Raw genomic sequence first — 15,448 nt, forward strand, 5'->3', positions numbered from 1 at the left:
GCTATTAATATTTTTTGTATATATGGGTCCTTTTCCCACTAGTATGATGTCTTTGAGATACAGCCTTAGAAGTGGCATTGCTGGGTCAAAGGGCATGCAGATTTTTATAATTTTGGGGGCATAGTTCCAAACTGCTCTCCAGAATGGTTAGATTAGTTCACAACTCCACAAACAATGTAATAGTGTTCCAATTTTCCCACATCCTCTCCAGCATTTATCATTTTCCTGCTCTGTCACGTTAGCCAATCTGACAGGAAAGATGTGGTACCTAAGAGTTGTTTTGATTTGCATTTCTCTAACCAATAGTGATTTAGAGCATTTTTTCATATGACTATAGATATCTTTAAATTTTTCCTCTGAAAACTACCTGTTCATATCCTTTGACTGTTTATCAATTTGGGAGATTCCTTCTAATTTTGACATTCTCAGGAACCTAAGTTTGCTCTGTTTAAAAAAAAAGGCAAACTAAGATAGTATTTGGGGCCATTTCTATAACTAACCATGAGATACATCAAAAGAATGAGTCCTGAATCGAAGTCAGTTCCCTTTTGCCCATTTATATGGCTTTTTCCAGTTTGCTCCTTATAGTCAATAGGTTTCATTCAGACCCAAAACACTGCCTCAAAACTAAGAACATGGAAATCAAACAAGGGTCAAAATGAAACTATCATATATGAAGAAGTAAGGTTAAAAACCTCCACACAGCACTTCCTACGTAACAGAGATATGATGCTACAATAAGCTCAAGATGATCTTTGTTTCACAGAACTTACAAATACCATATATCTGAAATTTAAAATACTTCCACACTTCATCATTAATTAACTACTACGCCCCTCCAAAACTTGACTTTATACTTTTTCTTCCAATGTCAAATTTACTTACCAAGGATATTCTCATGACGCATTAAAACAGTTTGGTAGATCTCTGTTTCTCGAAACCAACTGGCCTCCTCAGTGGTGAAGAACACTTTGACTGCCACCTTCTCACCCCTCCATTTCCCCATCCACACTTCTCCATAGCGACCCTTTCCCACCTGCCGAACCATCTGAATCTGCTTGGCAATAGTTCGCTGAACCTGTCAGGGGAAAAATTGTTTTGGTGCATTTTTTAAATCCCTTGAAAAAAAGAATTTAGATTAAAACTTTTAAGTTCATTTGCCTACCAAAGTGCCCCATCTAAAAGGCCAGCTAGGTGCTGATATTATTAGGAATGATAATATACTGAGCTCACTAAATATTAATGACATCAAATAAAAAGAAAATATAATGTATAAGATAAGCAAAAATTAGGAACTGTTGTATGTGTATACACACACACATACAAACACATGCACCAACGATATGTAGTGTGGCATCATGGAGAGAGAATTAACTTCTGAGACATGAAGGCCTGGGTGCAAGTCCAATTTCTACACACTGGCCATGTGACTCTGAGCAAATGACTTCTCCTCTTGGTACTCCATGCTGAAGAGAAGTAGCTAATCAGCCCTGATAGACAGAATTTACTCACTGGGGGCTCTCTATACCATTAAAATCACAAGTCCAGTAAAAAATGTAAATATATTTCGTCCTTATTCCTATAGTGCCAATAGTAGTAAGTCAATCAACAAGAATTTATTAAGCATCTATGATATGCCAGGCACTGAGAACTCGATATAATAAATATTTTATAATATTCATATATATTTACTTTATGTAATTTATATTTATACAACAAATATTTTTATGTAATAATATTTTATTAAAAATAAACAAATCCCTTCGTTTAAAAATGGGAAGACAACATTTACACATAGAAGAACATGCAAAAACATGTACAAAAAAACCCATGGTAATCTGAAGGTTGAGCAGGAAAAAAGGACTAGCAGTTAGGGGGATCAGGAAAAGATACACAGAGAAAACATGGTACCTAATCTCAGCTTGGAAATAAAAGTAGGAACTTTAGGAGGCAGAGATGAGAAATGAATACATTCCAAGGATGGGGGCAGCATGTGAAAAAGCAAAGACCTGGGGTCAAGAATCTCAAGGAAAATAATAAAAAAAAAGTGAGAAAGAAGGAGTCTACAGAATCTCAAAGCTATTACAATGCAATAATCATTAAAACAACCTGGTACTGGTTAAGAAAAAGATTAGATATACAACACACTGAAGCAAAAGAAACTAATAACCTAGCATTCGATAAGTAAGGATAACTATTTACTGTCACGATTTGACAAAAACTAAAGGGAAAACTGGACCCCATTCTGGCAAAAATCAGATACCAAGATAAGCTCCAAATGGATATGTAACCTATGTATAAAAGGTCATATTATCAATGTAGAGTAGCAAGAAAGATCTCTCAGATCTATGGATGGGGAAGAATGCCTCACCCAAATAAAGGACAAAGAGGATCCTAGAAGATCAAATGAACAATTTAAATTGCAAAAAATTAAAAAGTTTTTGTACAAACAAATCAAATGCAGATAAGATCAGAGGACAAACAGTTAACTAGGACAAATTTTGTGACAAGCTTTCCTAATAATGTTTTCATTTTCAAGATACAGAAGTAATGAATTCAAATTTATAAGGGTAAGAGCTATTTCCCAACTAATGAATGACGTATCTTTTGACCTAGTGAGAGAAGTCTATACCTCAAAAAGATCAAAGGTCCTAATGTACAAAAATATTCACAGCATCTCTTTTTTTGTAGTGGCAAAGAACTGAAACTAAGGGGATGCCCATCAATTGAGAGGATAAACAAATTTTGACATAAATGTAATGAAATGTACTTCATTCCTGTAAGAAATTATATATGATACAGTTTCAGAGAAGCCTGTGAAGATATATCTAGATAGACAGATAGACAGACAGACAGATAGAGATGATGCTGAGTGAAAGGAGAAGAAAGAAAATAATTTATACTATAACAACAACACTGTGAAAATAAACAAATCTGAAAGACTTAAGAACTCTAATCAACGCAACAATCAGCCATGACTCCTGCAGACTGAAGATGAGGACGGCTACTTACTTCCTGGCAGAGAAGTCTTGAACTACACAGAAAATGAGACATATTTTTGTATATGGCCAATAAGGGAATTCATGTTACTTGACTATGTTGGTTACAAGAAGTTTGTTTTCATTTTTGCCCCCACCCAGTGGGTAGAAAGAATAAAAATCAATGCTTGATAATTTTTTTAAAAAAGCAAGAAGATAAGAGATAGACGAATAGGAAGGGAGCCAGATTGCAGAGACTGTAAAATATGTAAAGGAGAATAAGGTATAATAAGCCTAAAAAAGATCAGTTGGAACTAGGCCACAAGGTATTTTGTTTAAATGCTCAAGAGAGTAGAGATATCTGATCACAGAGGAAAAAGAGAGCTCTTGGAGTTTCTGGAGGAGGAGAATGGCATTTCAGACCCATGGTTTGTGATGATCATTTTTCCAGCTAGGAAGACAGATTGGGAGGGAAGACACTAGAGAACATGATCCAGGCCCAAGGTAATGAAGGCCCATTGGGTGGTGTGGTAGAGGCATGAATAGAAAGAAGGGGCCAGATAAGAGGCCAGATAAGAGAGATGCCGTGCAGGCAGACTTGACAAGACTTAGCCAGCGATTAAGTCTGTAAGATGAGAAAGATGGCTTCTAGTCTGGTTGACTGGAAGGGTTGTACTACTCTCTGCAGAAATAGGGAAGTTCAGAAGATGAAGGCGGGGGAAGTTCAGTTTCGGACATATTGCCTATGGAACATCTAGTCTAAAATATCCAATGAGCAACTGGTAACTTAGGACTGGAGCTCAGGAGATACAAATCAGGCTGGATATCTAAATCTGGGAGTCAGCCACATAGAGGTGATAATTAACCCCACAGTTGTTAAGGACACCAAGAGAGTAAAAAAATCAATGAAGAAAAAAGTTCATTTGCTTTTGGAAAAAACTGAAGACTGCTCAGACTGTGTTTACTTCAATAAGATTACTTTTAAAATCACAATGAACAGCTTAAAATTTGATACATTACACTGGAATACGCACTACCACAAATTCTATATATCAAACTACTCCTACTGAAATCCATAGAGCAGCAAGCATGATGTTAACAGTTCATAGTGGTAGCTGAGTGAAGGATGGACTGAAATGAAGAGAGCTGACGCAGGCAGAACTACTAGCAAGTTATTCCAATAATGCAGGCATGAGGTAATAAGGGACTGCCTCACGGTGGTGGCTGGGTCAGGGAAAGCAAGGGACATTTCTGCACAAGAAGTGTTATGAAGGCAAAAGACAGGACTTGGCAGCAGTTTAGAAGGAGAGTGGGGAATTGAGGATGACACCTAGCTTGCTGGTCTGAGAAACTGGGAGCATGGTGGTACCTCTGACAGTAATGAGGAAATCTGGAAGACAGGAAGGTTTCTGAGGTATACATAGTTCAGTTTTGGCCATGCAGAGTTTAACATTACCATGAGACATCAAGTTTGAGATCTCTATTAGGCACCTGGAAATATGAAACTGGAATTGAGGAGAGAGAGTAGGTCTAGATAGATAGGTCTGAGAATCATCAGCAAACTGAATTTGGGGGAGCTTTTTTTCACCACAGACAGAGGGTTTTAGCATGTGTTTCCTCTCTAGATACTAAAGGTTTGGATTGAGCTTTACAGATCATAGACAGATCACAGGATTTTATGAGATAACGGTCCTCAGAATACAATGAATTCATTTTAATAAAATTTCATTATAATAAAATAGGTTGGATGCCCCATGGAGTTTGTTGTTAGAAAATTTTGCCTATTAACAAAAGCAAAGCCACCAAACTATAAAATATATATGTAAGCATGCATTATTTTTTGTAAAGACAGATGGTAAATTGGAGTAAATGCTTTACTCAATAGTAACATTACTGAAGAATGAGGGAAAACACTATATTTACCAGCAAAGGAAGTCCAGATCCACTGCCAGAGCTTTGTGACTGGTCAATCAGGTCTTTCAATGACTCTCCAACCGGTATAAAAGCTTCATCTTGTTCTAGGTCACGATTATAGCAACGGCTTCTTGCTATTCTTCTGCAGTAATGCCTCAAAAAAGGACAACAATGTTAAGTGAAAAACAGCGCATACTGCATCGTAAGCTCTGAAAGTCTCTCAAGTTTATTGTCTCCTGCTACTTTCAGACAGAAATGTATCCAAGTAAATTAGCCCTGTGGATGGGTGTCCATCTTATTCTTGAAAATAGTGTTAGTGTAGTTAGGGCAGCCTCCCTTTCAGTGAGTCATTCTAACACTTTAAAGTTCTCATTAGAGAATACTAGTTAGGTGTTATCTAAATCCTCCATGCTGCAAATCCAATTTGCAACATTTTTTAAAAATTCGACAAAGGAAGAGGATCAAAGGGGTAAAATTTAGAAAATACATTAAAAGTTTATTGAAAATAAAAAGAAAGGAATGATAACATAAAATTCTTAAACAGAACAGGATTTAAATACCAAGTGGCATTCAAAATAACCTCCATCATTTCCTATAGACTGTAGTTAAGTAGGTATTTTTGAAGCCAAAAATTACTTTAAAACTTACGATGTGAGTAGATTCTGTGGCAAAACTACTCATCTGCATGTAAGGAAGGGCAATGAGTAATGAGAAAATCAGAAGCATTCACAAGTACAGAGGAACAGGGAGGTTTGGCAGGAATCCTTTCTTCTTCTGCAATACATGACAACTCAAACCCAAACTATGTCAGTCACTTGTGGGGCATGAGAAACAGAAGCCCTCAAGGACCTGATAAAGGAGCTAGGTAGGCAGAATGTTCCTATGTGAGAAAAAGGGGAGGGGGGGAAATGCAAAGTAACATAAAGAGTTTCTCAACTCCTCATGTCTCCTGTTTCTTTCACAATGACATTATCTGAAACATTTAGAGCACATTAAAGTGTTTGTCTTTCTTTTCTAAGTACGACAAAAATCCACTTCAATCTGATTAATAAAGCACAGTTCTTACTTGTAACAAAAGCAGCTGAAGAAGATGATCATAGCAATTATGCACACAGCCATAGAAACAAGGACAGCCAACCAACGAACACTACCATCAAAAAATGGACCTAAAACAAATCATAAAAAACACTGGTGGTAGAGCCTCGAGAAGGGGTTACTTTACAGTCAATGTAATCTTTTCAATTTTTTATAACATCTGATTTTGAGAAAAGAAACTTGGAATGTTCTGGAGACAGCACTATATTTCAAAAATACAGTAGCAGTTTAAGAAAAAACAAAGATCGGTGTTAATAGCCTCCTGTTTCCTTCCCCCAATTTTTGATACTTCTTTTGAAATGTATTTATTAACAAAAGGGCAATAAAAACTAGTCTATCTATTGACGGATCAGGGCACTGCACTGGGTAGTCTGTGTGATTTAATACTTCTTTCATGGAACATACTGGTATCACAGTGAACAAAAGCTGTACCTGCTTGCAGCTTTCTTAGTGAACAAAGGAGAAAATTTTCAATCCAACATCCCATATATCTATGAACAAATTAATTTGGTAACGCTGAAAGGTCTAATGTCCTAAGCTGAGAAAGAATGTGGAGAAAGCATAGAAGTTGTTCACTGGTAAATCTGCTAACAGTCAACACACTTCTAAATAAGCAAAACATTGGGCTTCAAAGTACATGGCATAATGATTAAGGTAGTCCATTTATTGTTAACAAAAGGCATTGCATATAACATTTTAATTTAGAACCTTTAGGGTGTACGCTTTCTTGAGTCAATTAACCTACCTATAACAACAGGGGGTAGCGTAGGCTGCAAATATTGGTTACACAAATTGGTTCGGCAACATTCAATTGTCCTCCGCAGCTGAGCTTTTGGTGAATCCTAGAGAAGGACAAGTGTGAAAAATATCAATATTTCAATATGTTAAACAGATCATATATTCCATAGATTTCATTATTGTCACAGTCCTGGAAATATTTGTACCAAAAATGAATAAATGAATTAGGTGATTATTTTGTGCCAAGAACTGTGCACACAAATACTAGACATGGTAGAAAAGGAAAATGCAGCTGAATTTTGGCTGAAATATCACACTGAAATATTTTGGCTGAAATATCCTGAGCTGTAGCTCAGGAAACACCACAATAGGATCATGTATTCTCCTTCTACAGATCCTGATACAATACTGGATACAAATAAAGTGAGAATATAGATTTAAATTTTAGTTTTTATAGGAAGCCTTACCCAATCCCTCTTAATTCTAGTACCTCCCCTCTCTGGATTATTTCCTATTCATTCTGTGCAAGTTGCCTCCTCCATTCGGCTGTGAGCTCCTCAGGAGCAGGGACTCTCTTTTCCCTTTCTTTGTAACCACAGTGTTTAACACGGCGCCTGGCACATAGTAGGTGCTTGATAAATGCTTACCGACCGACTAACTCTGCCTAGTGCACAGTACTAAGAACTAAGCACTGGGACACAAAAACAAAATCACAACAGTTCCTACCCTCCAGGAGCTTACATATAAATAGGGGAGACATGTAAATAAATAGGCACACTTAGTCCATACACATTTGCTAAGTGCCTACTATGTGCCAGTCAGGGTTTTAAGCTAGAGATACAAAGAAAAGCAAGACAGTCCCTGACCTCAAGAAGCTCACAATCTCTCGAAGGAGCCAATAAGCAAACAAGTACAGACAAGGAGCCTACAAAAGAAAAAGGAAATAATTAATGGTGGAAAAGTACTAAAATTAGGATGGATTGGGAAGCTTCCTGTAGAAGGGGGGGATTTTAGCTGAGTAATGAAGGAAACCAGGGAAGCCAGGAAGAAGACGAGAGAAGAGAGCATTCCAGGCATGGGGATGGCCAGAGAAAGTACTCAGGGCCAAGAGACGGAGTGTCTCATTCATGGAACAGTGAAAAGGCCAGTGTCCTGGACTGAAGAGTACATGCGAGGGTATAAGGTATGAGAAGACTGCAAAAGTATATACTGGGGTAGGGGTGAAGGAGTGAGGAGGAAGGTTATGAAAGACTCTGAATGCCAGCAGATTCTGTATTTGATCGCGAAAGTGACAGGGAGCCACTGGAGTTTGTTGAGTCAGAGGGTGACATGGATGGACCTAAGCTTTGGGAAAATCACTTTAGTAGATTAATGGAGGATAGACTGGAATAGGGAGAGACCTGAGGCAGGCAAACTCCTCATCAGGCTATTTCAAATAGTCCAGACATAAGGTGATGAAGGCCTACACCAGAGGGGTGGCAGCATCAGAGAAGAGAAGGGGGAGTATTTAAGAAATACTGTAAATGTGAAATTGACAGGCCTTGGCAACAGATTGAATATAGAGAGTGAGGGACAGTGAGGGGTCCAGGACGACCCCTAGATTGTGAGCCTGAGGTACTGGGAGGATGGTGTTACACTGAGTAGCAAAGCAGGAGTGGGAGAGTTTAGAGGGAAAGAAAATGAGTTCTGTTTTGGGCATGTTAAATTTAAGATGCCTACCAGACATCCAGTTTAAGATATCTGAAAGACAGTTGGAGATGTAAAATTTGTGGTCAACAGAGACACCAGGGCAGGAAAGTTAGATTTGAGAATCATCAGCATAGAAATAATAATTAAATCCACAGCAGCTGATGAGATCCCAAGGAAGTGGTATAGAGGAAAGAGGGAAGAGGGCTCAGAACAGAAACCTATGGGACACCCAGGGTTAGAGGGTGTGGCCTAGATGAGAATCCAGCAATGGAGACAGAAAAGATGGGGTCAGATAGGTAGGAGGAGAACCAGGAGAAAGTAGCATCCTGAAATCCTCAAGAGAAGAGAGTTTCAAGGAGGAGGGAGTGCACCGACAGTGTAAAGGCTGCAGAGGTCAAAGAGAACTAGCACTGAGAAAAGACCACTGGATTTGGCAACTAAGAGATCATTAGTGACTTTTGGAGGGAGCTGTTTCAGTGGAATGAAGATGTTGGAAGCCAAGCTGAAATGAGAAGAGAGAGAAAGTAGAGGTACCTATTGTGACAGCCTTTTTGGGGAGTTTAGTTTCAAAGGGCAGAAGAGAAAGTGGATGATACTTAGCAGGAATTGAAGGATCAAGTGAGGACTTTTTTCCAGGTAGAGAAGACATGAGCATGTCTATAGGCATGAGGAAAGGAACCAGTATACAGGGAGAGATAGAAAAAAATGAAAGATTGGGGATGACAGAGGGGGAAATCTGCTGGAGGAGACAAGATGAAATGGGATTGTTTGAACACCATAGGGTTGGCCTTAGTAAGGAATAAGGCTCCTTCAGCATGTGAGACAGAGGTAAAGGAGGAGAGAGTGGCAGAAGGCATCTGAACAACAGGAGATGAAGAAGTGAGAAGAGGGAGCCCTCAGCAAACAGCCTCAATTTTTTCTGTAGAATATGAGGCCAGGTTCTCAGCTAAGAGTGCAGGAGGTGAGCTCTGGGAGGTTTAAGGAAGAATGAAAAAGTCTGGAAGAGCCAATGGGGAAGGTGAGTTTTCAAAGGAAGTGTAGAAAGATTGTCTAGCAGCAGTAAGGGCCCAGTTGAGGTTGCATAACAAATCTGTAAGGGACCTAGTCAGAATAGTCTCAAGATTTTCTCCATTTTCATTCAGCAGCACATGAGTAACAGCAAAGGCAGAGAATGGTGAGAGTAATCCAAGGCTGAGGCTTGGCAGGATGCAGCTGATGGAAGAATAAGGGGGCTAAGGACTCGAGAGACCCCTCTGTCAGAGGATCAAGAGGGGAGAAGATGAGAGAGCAGCTAGTAAAGGGGTCATGCCCTAGGAGAGCATCAGGTCAAGGGATTGGAGGTTACAGTGAGGATGAAGGGTAGAGTTTGGTATGGGAAGGCAGAGGGAGAGTCAGACAGTCAATACATTACGGTTAGATAAAGAGATTTCAAAGTACACACAAGAAACAGAGAGTAGAAAGAAGATAACCTTTGAGGGGAAGACTACATAGCCTGAGAGATCTAAACATTCTTTAGTAGAAGGCAAAGTCATTTTCACTGAGTTTTGAAAGAATCCATGAAGATCAAGAACTAGAAGGTGGGGAGGAAGGCATTTAAGGTCAGGGAATAGACAACACCCTGTACTAGGATGGTGGCTGTGTGAGCGGTCTGTGGAGGTAGAAACAACAAAACAGACACACTCCTGCTTTGTGAAGGAAAGATTTCACTAACGCTTATTCTGTAATGTGGCTGAGGCTCATAATGGTGAGGTCCTCCATCATCAGCTCTTCATTTCTGAAGGAAATCTCACAAAAAACTAACCTCATTAATATAACTATGTCTGGGTTTAGAACCCAAAGAGCCACTAAGTCTTCATACTATTTGTCACAGCCCTTCTATGTCACCCCTATATGACCTCTTCTCCTCTATCAATCAACCCAGTAAGTGTATCCTAAATTTGTATTTGGCCTACTTCATAAACTTCAATATTCTGAAATATTTCTGAGCTTTAAAAATAGTGTAGAAGAGTGCTGTACTGGAAACCAGCCCTTTCTAGATAAGTTTCTCAGGTTGAAAGGGAAATGGAAGAACTGTCATAATCTTAAAAATAAATAACCAGTACATATCTAGAATCACAAATTGCAATAAAGTCCATTCTTCCCCAAGACACTTAATTAAACGATGTTACAGATCACTGGAGCTTGAAAGGATTTTTGAAACCAACGGATTTGGAATCATTTTATAGACGAGCAAACTGAGGTTGTAATGTACAGAACTGATACTAGTATACAGAATTGTGCTGACTCAATTCTCATCACCTTTTTCAACATGGCAGCTTGCTGAATAATCTGATCTCATAGGTCTCAAATGAGATCTTACCTTGCACTGAAAATCTGAACCTTCATACTTCATACAGCCTGAAGCTAATGTAGTTTCTCCTTGATCATCTTCTTCTATGATGGCAAAGCAATGACCATTAGTTCTGAAAGAAATGCAAAGATTTCCGTTCAAAATTGTACTAATTCTACTGGGCTTCAATGAGACTGTGAGGTGCCCTTAGCTAGTTACTTACTGAATGAGTGGTATTCACACAGTCATCCTAGGTAAAGTTTAAAACAAAGTGGCTAGGTAAATAAATGCTCTCCAGCTTTGTCTGAATAAAGACCAGCAGCATCAATGAGGCAAAGTCAGATTAATAGCTGAAGCAGGACTAGGATGCAGCTTTCTAGACATGGAGTGCAATATATTTCTCCCACCACATCACTTCAGTAAGAAAGCATCTCTAAATACACACCTTGGCAACTCAGAATGTCTTTAAACGATACTACTTTTTTACGGGAGAATGTGCTTACTGCAGAAAATATGGGCAACAGAAAATACAAGTTGACTTTTTGAAAAGCTGGTGAGAAGAAGCTCTCTGGGAAGCTTTCACCATCAAACTCATGACTGTGAGGCTGCCTACTTAGTCAACAAATAAAGCTAATCACCACCAGGGGGCAGACAAACCAAAGGCAGCGTGACAAGCACAGGACAGACTTGAGGCAGTAAAGAATTTTGGTACTATTACACATTCTAATTCTCAATGAAAACCAAACACCTTAAATCTGACAACTCATTCACATTCAAAATCTATACAGAATTACAAAACTGTTAAGAACACAGTATTCAACTAACTTTTTCTTTAAGATATAAAAAGCCACCAAACCCAGTCAAGCTGGGCAACTCGACAGACATCTTAACAAAGTTTTCCTTTTGCATTTTGACTTCATGGAACAATTTATTTGCACCAGCACATCTAAAGTCATCTCCTGAAACACACAACACTCCCTCAATATTCTATTCTAAGCATCTGTGAGTTCATCCCTGTACCTTTCTCCTTCCAGCCTGATTTGGGACAAAGTGGAAAATCCCACCTGAACTTTGCTCAGGAGCAAACAAAAGACTCTGTCATGTGGCTATGGTCAGTTTCTTTCTTTCTTTTTAAAATAACATGAACTATAACCCTCTCCCCAAAGAAATTCTGGTTTCCATCCCCATTTTTATTTGTGTTTTAGGCTTATGTGATAAAAACTATTTAGGTAAGTCTGACCTATGTAAGAGGCAGTGTGGCCTAATGTGATGGTGCCAAACCCAAATAGAAATGATCCCTTTGTCTGCATGGTGACTTAGAAAACTGCATAGTAACATTATCTAGATAGTATTGTATTTTATTCATTTTGGGCACATTTCCCCATTTCTTCTTAATCTTTTTTCTGAAGCACTAGGGTAGCGAGTCTGACACCTCTGGCCTTGTGGACTGAGAGCTGCCCTCAAACTGGGTCAAGTTCTGCCCCTGACACGTGGTGACTGAAGATTTCTGGGCCAGCCTCTGCACCTCTGAGAGCTCAAGGCAACACTGGAAGATCACCAGAGGCAGAGAAGGTACCAAGCTGAGCTGGTAGAGAGCATTTCCCACTCCTGTCCTATCCTACTCCAGAAACATGCAAACTCAGGCTAAACTTTCATGTTTAACATGAAAGTCTGGCAAGTTTATAAAAACAGACATACTATAATTCTTTTTGGAGGGGAATACATAAGGTCCCTTATTAATACATTTTCAGGTGGAGCCTGATGAGTGAAAATATTGAACTCCATTTCTTTTTTTTTACCTTCAAAAAACTATGTTAATAATAACTCCCATTCATGTGGTACACTGTTAACTTGTCCAGTGCTTTCTTTACAACTCTCTTGTGAGGTAGGAGTCTAAGGACATATTATTCTGTCTTAAGAGATGAGAAAACAAAGGCTCTAAGAGATTGGCTTCCCCAAAGCCACATGGCTAGTGGGGTTTCAGGCAGAGGGATTGAACCCAAATTGGTTATGATGTTTCTCCTCCGGTGGTGCAAGCCTATAATTCCTACTACTGAAGAGGATGAGGCCGGTAAGTTGCTTGAGTCTGTGAATTCTGAATGCAGTATGACTAAGCCAATCAGGTTGTCTACACAAAATTTAATACCAATATGTGAGTCCGAGAGGGTTTTGGGGAGCGGGGCAGGCTCTGTAAGGAAAGGCAAAGCAACCCAGGTCAGAAATGGAACAGAACAGGTCAAGCTTCTATGCTGATCAGTGATGGGGTCCAGTTCCACGAATGGCTGCGGTACTTCCAGCCTGGGCCAGATAGGGAGGAGGGAGGTAGAGGGAGAAAGAAGGAGGGGGAGGCTGAGGAAGAAAGGAGAAGAGACAAAGAGAAAGGGAGAAAGGGGAAGGAAAAAGGAGGAGGAGAAAAGAGAATGGGAGTATTACTCCCTAAGCAATATACTCTATTATACGCAAAATGGAAAGCATTTTGAATCTTCTAAAAATTAACTGTTACTGGGCTATGTAATTAAAATGTCCTTAGAATAGGTGAGCAAATGTATAGCATTTTGTATCTAGCACTACTATTGCCACTATAAGACCTCTAACACTTAATACTCACATGCATGTGTTATTAATAGCATCATCAGGGCAATGTCCGGAACAGTGGCATTTCAAAAAAGGCAAAGTATCCTCTGGTGCTAAGGTTACTCCATTTTCCTGCTTTTTTTGATTTTGTTCTGACTTCATTTCTGTACCATGAAGGAATCGACTGTCTGGATTCTGTCCTGCATGTTAACATACAGGAGAATTATAAACACTTTAGAAAATCATTTGAATTGGTTATTAATAAATATTTTCAAATTACTTTATCAGAATAATATAAAATACCATTTTACCTTAGATAAAAACAATTCTTTTCAAGCCATCAAAAATGAATCTTTCAAAGATACGACTACGTCTTGTTAACTAGGGAATTTTGCTCCAAAATATTTATCAGGTTTCACCAAGACACTTATAACACAGTACAGAGTGTAGAGTAATCTAAAGATAGTTATTATTGTGACTGGGAGGCAAATAACTTACCTAGATAAATTAAAGCATTCTTTGACATTTACCGATATCATACACAGACACACAGACACAGACACAGACACACACACACACACACACACACACACACACACACACAGTGTGTGTGTGTGTTTACGTATTGACTTAAAACTTCTGAGGTAGGTTTTAAATGCCAAGCTGAGGATTTTATAACCACAGAATTTTAGCACTAAAAGAGATCTGTAGAATATTACCATGGCTGATGGCAGATTTGGTACGGTATATTTAAACTTGGAGGTAGTCTCTGATATATTTCTTAAACAAAAACAACTATCTGTGAACTCTCTGAGCCAGAAAATGACATGGTTTAGAGCTGTGTATTAGCAATGTCAATTCAACAGATATGCAGGAGATTGGCCTGGAGAGAGGAGAATATGAGGCAGAGACACCAAGGAGCAGCCCCCACAATAGTTTAGACAAGACATGCTGGGAGTCTGAACCAAGGAGTGGTCATGTAAGGAAAGAGGAGGGAGCAGGTGCTCGATCTTGTAAAGGAAAAATCAGTAAGACATGGCAACTAATGAGTTGGGGGGCAGGCAGTGGGGAACAGGAGAGTGAGAATGAAGAGTTTTACAGGGGGGAGCGGTGTCTAGGTCCTTGGGTGTGGTCTTTTGACGGATTCCAAATTCTACAAAACAAATACTTTTATTAAGGGGGTTTGTTCTGTGAAGTTTGGACTCAAAGAGCCACACCTGAGGACCTAGAAGGCTATTTGTAGCCTCGAGGCCGCAGGTTCCCCACTCCTGCTTTAGGAAGACTCCAATGCTGAGAACCTGAGTGACTAGAGAGATGGTGGTGCCCTCAACAGAAACAAGGATTAGGAAAAGAAGTGAATAAGTTGGGGTAAGGGGGAGATACCAAACTCTGTTTTGGATGCCTGTGGGAATCCAGCTGGAAACATCCAATTGGCAACATGGCTCTCATTACCTTTCGCTGGCTGAGTCCAGATCACCGGCCATCATGAACTCTACATTCTTGCTCAAATGGTGCACATGCTGTTCCCAGCACAAAACAATTCCTCTCTTTTGTCTCCAAGTCTTTGCAGACTATCCCCCATACCTAGAATGCACTCCCTCCCCTGCTTCCTTCAAGGATCTGCTCAAATGGGGAGGCTTTTCCTGGGGCACCCACATATGATTTTGTATTTACTTTTCATTTAAAGGGTGTTCTGAAAGTCTCGGCAAAGTTTTGAGTTTTAATGGCCTAATATCACTTTAATAGCTTAAAACTGAACCACAACTTTTAGAATACTCCATATTTGCTACTTTTTTGTATCCACATTTCTCTCCAGCAGAATATAAGCTCCTTGAAGGAACAGACTGTTTTTGTCTTTAAATCCCTAGTACCTAGCACAGTGTAGCACACATGTAAAGGCTTTAGAATGAATTAATTATATAGTTTTTTAATACTCCACTTTTGTTTCTGTGTGGACTAATGATTGCTAAACATCTTATTTTGGATTCAAATTGTTAAAGTAAGGAAACTGAGAGTACAGGAACTAGCTCTCCATTTTATCTGGTATATTGCATCTCAAGACCAGTTTATCAGTAACTGAATGTTATTGCTGGATATCTGTTTAGTGGTCTATTGAAAAAAGTTTTCTTAA

At 39.2% G+C, this 15,448-nt stretch overlaps 1 protein-coding gene across 1 annotated transcript in view; it reads right to left on the reverse strand.

Annotated features, from left to right (window-relative positions):
• BMPR1A (bone morphogenetic protein receptor type 1A) overlaps positions 1–15,448 on the reverse strand; it is a 129,699-nt gene that overhangs the window by 5,145 nt on the left and 109,106 nt on the right. The window contains exons 4-9 of the mRNA XM_036736386.1: positions 13,352–13,517; positions 10,774–10,876; positions 6,733–6,829; positions 5,959–6,058; positions 4,902–5,046; positions 886–1,078 (exon numbers count right to left, since the gene is read on the reverse strand). Coding sequence (XP_036592281.1) covers positions 886–1,078; positions 4,902–5,046; positions 5,959–6,058; positions 6,733–6,829; positions 10,774–10,876; positions 13,352–13,517 — 804 coding nt within the window. The remainder of the gene's footprint in view (positions 1–885; positions 1,079–4,901; positions 5,047–5,958; positions 6,059–6,732; positions 6,830–10,773; positions 10,877–13,351; positions 13,518–15,448) is intronic.

The sequence above is a fragment of the Trichosurus vulpecula genome, chromosome 8 (genome assembly GCF_011100635.1).
Source record: "Trichosurus vulpecula isolate mTriVul1 chromosome 8, mTriVul1.pri, whole genome shotgun sequence".
In the NCBI taxonomy this organism is placed as follows: domain Eukaryota; kingdom Metazoa; phylum Chordata; class Mammalia; order Diprotodontia; family Phalangeridae; genus Trichosurus; species Trichosurus vulpecula.